The sequence below is a fragment of the Carcharhinus amblyrhynchos genome, chromosome 16 (assembly GCF_965287045.1).
Source record: "Carcharhinus amblyrhynchos chromosome 16, sCarAmb.v2.hapA, whole genome shotgun sequence".
NCBI lineage: Eukaryota > Metazoa > Chordata > Chondrichthyes > Carcharhiniformes > Carcharhinidae > Carcharhinus > Carcharhinus amblyrhynchos.
Window position 1 is genome coordinate 20934193 of NC_137339.1, and position 6000 is coordinate 20940192.

Below are 6000 nucleotides of genomic sequence, written 5' to 3' on the forward strand. Positions count from 1 at the left end.
GCAAGTCCCAAGATGTTATGAGATTTGGAGGTGCTCGTGCTCGATGTGTTGGAGGGCAGTTTTGGCTGGTGCTGCTGAAGAAGCATTGGTGACTTGTTGCAATGCATCCTGCATATAGTACATACTGCAGCCACAGTACTTTGGTGATGCTTTAACCCATTGAATCAGGTGCCAATCAGGAAAATTGGTTTGTCCTGGCTAGTGTTGAGCTTCATGAGTGTTGTTACAGATGCACCCATCCAGAAAAATAGAGGGAATTTCATCACATTCTTGATTGTGCATTCTAGGAGACAGAATGATTTTATGGAGTCAGGGAGAGAGCCACACCTGACACCCAATCACTGTATTTGTAGGGAGGATTTTGTGGATGGCGGGTTTTCCTGCCTCACCACTGATAAAGCCATGATGTGGAGATGGTACATTGGACAGGGATGGGCACAGTAAGAAGTCTCACAACACCAGATCAAGGTCCAACAGGTTTGTTTGGAATCACAAGCTTTCGGAGCGCTGCTCCTTCATCAGGTGAACAACGCTCTGAAAGCTTGTGATTTCAAACAAACCTGTTGGACTTTAACCTGGTGTTGTGAGACTTCTTACTGTGCCCACCGATGAAATCAGTGAGGAATCCATCCTGGTTGATGTTGGCTACCTCAGAGCCACTTAATGCTCTGTGCAACATGAATTGGGTGGAGGTGAGATTTCCATTGCTCACTCAGGAGGAAGTCCCACCTCAGAGAGTATTGCCAGTCAATCAGCGCCACCAGTAATAGTGGCCACAATTGAGACTAAACCTAGTTCTGTGTGTTTAAGCGCTGGGAGCCCAAGAGAAAGGTAAGTGGGATTGGGATTGGAGGGGTCGGGGTGTTGTGTAGGGAGAAGCTACAATAGTGGGGAGAGAGGATTGGGTTGGCCTCACCCGCTCCCCCTTAAATGTCTGACAAGTTGGCGGGAGTACATGGTGGGAAGGTCACCCAGTAAATTTTACAGGCACCACCTCCGGCAAACTTGATGGAGAGTGGCTGTAAAATTGTGTTCTACATGGCTGGTCCAGTTCATGATTAATGATGACCCTACAGGAGCTTGATGGGGAACTCAGTGATCTGAATGACATTGAATACTATGGGGAAGACAGTTTAGTGATTTCTCCTTGGAATTGGTCATTCTCTGGCACTTGTCTAATGTGAATGTTATTGCTGCTGATTAACACAGTCCTGGATTTTTTTTTCAGTCTTGCTCATTGTGGGCGCAGACTGAATCATTTTTTGCAGAGTTACAAACAAAGCTGAACATTATACAATCCTCAGTGAAGAGCCCCACTGAGCATATTATGAAGTTGAGGTTATTTTGTAGCAGCTGAAGATAGGTAAGCTTCATGTGACAACCCAAGGAGAAATCCCTGCAGACCATTTGTGAAACTGAGAAGATTGACCTCTCGCAAATGTAACAATCTTCCTTTGTACCTGACATGATTGCAATCAATGCTGAGGTTTCCTCCAAACCCCTATTGTCTTTAGTTTGGGATATTTATCAATGCTATTAATCATGTGAAAGATGCGTAATTTATGGGCTCTGTGTCTTTTTTCCTCTTCTAGGAACAATACAAATTCTGCTATGATGTGGCACTGGAGTATTTGAATTCATTTTGAACGTTTGCAATGAGAAGATTCATTGTGGTGGCACAATGATAATTTTATCAACAAAAGAAATCTTCACATCCTGTATCAAAAAAAGACACGTGCGCCTGGAAAATATTTGCATAAATTTGTGTTTTCGAGGATCGTGTTGACACCAGAGAGGAAAGCAAGCAGAAACTCTGTACTAATCACACACATTATCCACAAGAACTACCTGGGTTGGCCATGGGTCAAAGCGTTGGACAACTCCATTGTTCACCAGAGTTGTGTCGGAAGTAAATTGGTATCATTGGCTTGGATGAGGATTTTGCCAGCTGTTCATTTTGTCAATTGTCCTTGTATATTACATTACACGGTGCATAAATTGTTTGCATCATAGTACTAATAACTGCTGTCTTAAATCTATTATTTGCAACATTTCATTAAGCATTTTTAAACAATTGAGATTAGAAATGCTAAATAAAATGCAGCAATAATATCCCTGTTGACTTTTGATTTCCTGTTCATTTTTATGTTGCCATATCCACAACTTCCATTCAAATAGTAGAGTTTGGGTGCGCAAGTTGTTTGGTGAGAATAAGGGTTTAAAACAGCAATGCAACCTTCAAAGAGCCCACAGTCATATGTCCAACAACTCTTCAGGTATCTAACCTTTAAACAAAGGAGCAACTTTTAGTTACATGTGACGGAGTCAGCTGAGTATGTACCTTTCACAATAATATTAAGGTTTAAAAAAGATGTACAAGGCAAGTTTTTTTTTACACAGATGGTGGTGGGCGCCTGGAACTTGTTGCCTGGGAAAATAGTGGAAGCAGATATGATAGTGACTTTTAAGGGACGTCTTGACAAATACATGAAGAAGATGGGAATAGAGGGATATGCTCCCGGAAGGGTAGGGGGTTATAGTTCAGTTGGGCAGCATGGTTAGTGCAAGCTTGGAGGGCCAGAGGGCCTGTTCCTGTGCTGTAATTTTCTTTGTTTCAATATTCCAAGCTTTGTTAAAAAAGAGAGTGATACAGAGACAGATAAATTGTGTGGATGCTGGAAACCTGAAACTAGAACAAGAGCTGGTTAAAAAGCACAGAAAGAGAAGAATAGATTTACAATTTTTGATGTGGCCCTTCATTAGGAATAGGAGTTCTGATGATGAACATTCTCACCCTACGGTTAACCCATTGTTGTCCGTTTTGCAGATTTTGCAATGGGTATTTCCAGCATTGCCGACTTTAATTTTAAGGAGATACATTTCATCTGAGGCACTGCTTTCAATTCATTGGTTAAGACCGTTGCAGTAAACTGTCTGCTATTCTAACATATTCATTAACCTGCAAAAAAGATAAAATAAACAGATTAGAATGACTGCATTGAAATAGCCCAGAGAGAAATTTAACAAAAATGCATTGGCCGGAGCATCAATAATAACGCAGAGAAAATTAAACTCCTGGGTATTTTATGTGTTCGCTCTGATTTATGGAGCAAACAGTAAGATGCATTAGATCAGAAGGTTGTAGTACCTGAGGGCTTTGTAAAGGTGGTTTGCTGTATTTTGGTGTCAGTTTCATCAAAGCTCATTGTTACTGACAGAAAGCAAGACTGTAACATAAACCAAGTACATCTCTTGTCGCAGCATCATTCTCATACTTCTGCAAAACTTTATAAACTGTTTGTTAACTTACAATTCTTGTAGATGACATGAACTCCTTAAACACATATTTGTAAGAGAGGAACAAGAATTGAGTTAAACAAAGTCCTTAAACTTTAGAAGGACTTTCGAAGTTCTACCTCCTGTAAGGTTTTTGGGTTGTCAGTTCAATAGCATTCTTCAGTAACTGAAGAATATCTGTAAAAGATGCAAGTTTGTCTGATTTTCTTTTCCTTTATAACTTATTTCACTTGGCTGTGATTATGCATCGTTTATACAATTTTAATCAGTACAAAATTATTTTCTCTGACTTTGTTTGGCTTTACCAAAAGAGAATACATGGATACTACATAAACATTGAGACAACTGTCCCAGCGATGTAAAGTGTATATATATATATCCAATTAAAAGTTGCAATAGGCCAAATCTTCACATAAGATTTGCTCCAAACTTGTAAGTCAAATCTCTGGTACAGTATTAAATCTCAGTAAAGTTCACGGGATTGTTAATATACAGCTGAATAATATCTGAAATCATGATTGGCTGACCGAAGTCAGTAATCCCTTGCAAAGGCCCTGGCGTATGAAGGACAAATTCTAACTTATTATTTGACCATAAAATATAAAAGCAGAATTCCTTGTTTTTTTAACTGCAAGAAGCAAAGGCAAAAAAAAGTAACATTATTGTAAAAACAAACACCATTCAGAATTATCAATCGTTTGACACTAGCTACTTGAAGCAAATTAAAACTGTCCCATGTTGAACCATGCATCAGTGGCTCTTGCGGACAATCTGGTAGGCTTTATGCTGTAACAGTAAGCTGTAATCTAATTCAAGCACTGTTCTTTAAACTGTGCTTGTGCCAGCATTTCCCCCCCCCCAACCACCCAACCATCTACTCACCCACCCCATTTCAGCATAAAACGTCCTGGATTATACACTGTAGGCTCCTTAATTTAAATACTAACAACTGCATAATCGGAAAATTGAACCACTGTACAAGCAAGCAAATAATCAAACCAGGTCTCTTCCCCTGTGCACATTGGTGTTCGTTGTTCCCTTCTCAGCTCAGTTTCTGTGTTTGGTAGATGAAAGCATGTTTGAATAGCTTCACTGTGTAATATTCTGTAGCAGTTTACTTTTCTAGCTTTCTAAATTGTGGTGAGTTATGTTAAGTCAAATAATATATATGAAATATATTTTTGACAGTACATAAAAGTAATGTGATCTTTTTACAACTGTAATGCCATCTGACTAATTTATTCTTCTATGTTGTCAGGAAATGTTTGTAAAATGGGCCTTGTGCCATCTGTATAATAAAATAAATGGAATATGTGATGCAGATTCTGTATCCTCCTGTGCTGATTTGGATATCTGACGTGAAATATGGCCTAGATGTGGACGTGTGGAACTTCCAGAGACAAAAGCCGGAAGTCACCTCAAAAGTTCTGAAGAGGAATCACATTAGACTTGAAATATTGCCCGGAATTTTATTGCCGATGTAAATTTCGCAGAACGAAATTCTCCCTTGGCCTCGGATGGGATATTACCAGCCTCGCCCAAGCGAGGTTGTAAAATCCTGGCCATTAACACTGTTTCTCTCTCCACAGATGCTGCCAGTCCTGCTGGGTTTTTCAAATACTTTCATTTTTTATTTCAAAGTTTCATGAATTCTGTCACTAAAACTTGCTGATCCGATTCTGATGGCTTAAGCTGCTCTGGATCTAAAGCTAAAATGAGTTCAATGTGACAGAATTACTGATTAGAAAGTAGAATGTGCTCCCAGCATAAGACAGTGTAGAATCCTGGGGTGGAATCCTCCCGTTCTGGGACCAAGTCCCATGACAGGGGGGGTGTAACGTGGCGTAATTCCTCCCACAAATGCCTGCAGGAAATTATCTTCCAGCCCTGACATCATTAATTATGCAATCAGGTGTTTCACACCATGTTCTATGGCGAAGGAGTCCTGATAGCATGTAGTCTGTTGTCACATCTGGGCACCATTTTGAAAAGGCGCCCGACATCACTGACCCACTATTGAAGAAAGAAGGTGAACTTCCTAAAAGTGAAGGTGAATCTTGGGGAGAACGCTGAGACCAGATGTTGGACCTCCTGGGAAAGAAGATGAATCTCCAGATACATTTTGAGGCAGGAAGATGGACCCTCTCCGAGACACCTAATCTAAAGATCCATCCCTGACCCTCTACTGTGATGTTCCAGGGTCCTGTGTTGTGGGTAACCTCCACTCCAAACTCTGGAGGCAGACCCAGGCATTGTTCAAGTCAGAGTCCAACGTTTGCGCGCCATCTTGTTTTAAATGTATTTTGCACCAGAGTATTTTCCCGCCCATGTCACGGGGAATCAGGCATGGGTGGAAAATTCTGATATGGCCTTCAACTGCTTCCAATTAGCAGAGTGCAAATTCATTTCACGCTGGTCTCTGGTGGGTTTTCCAACCCACCACGGTGGGCACCAGTGGAAAATCCGGTGAGGAATTCACACCAGCGTGAAACTAATTTCCAGGCCTCCTGTCATGGCTCCCCCCACCCCCCCATCCCCTTGACATGCCTGGGTGGGAAACATGGGGAAATTCCACCACTGACTTTAATTAAGAAATCAATGGATGCTTTGGAAGGAGGAATGGCGGCATAGACTTTTTTAAATGAGGAAATGCTTAGGAAATCAGAATCTCAAAGTAGCTCATTCCTTTCACCACAGCATCCA

General features: G+C 40.9%; 1 protein-coding gene across 5 annotated transcripts in view; it reads left to right on the top strand.

The window, feature by feature from the left end:
* Positions 1–4618, top strand: part of LOC145353875 (receptor-type tyrosine-protein phosphatase T-like) — a 1296999-nt gene extending 1292381 nt beyond the window's left edge. For all 5 annotated transcript variants that reach the window (XM_080204786.1, XM_080204787.1, XM_080204789.1 and 2 more), the window contains one exon: positions 1593–4618. In XM_080204786.1, the coding sequence (XP_080060912.1) occupies positions 1593–1646 (54 nt within the window). In that variant the 3' untranslated portion in view covers positions 1647–4618. The remainder of the gene's footprint in view (positions 1–1592) is intronic.
* The last annotated feature ends 1382 nt before the right edge of the window (positions 4619–6000 follow it).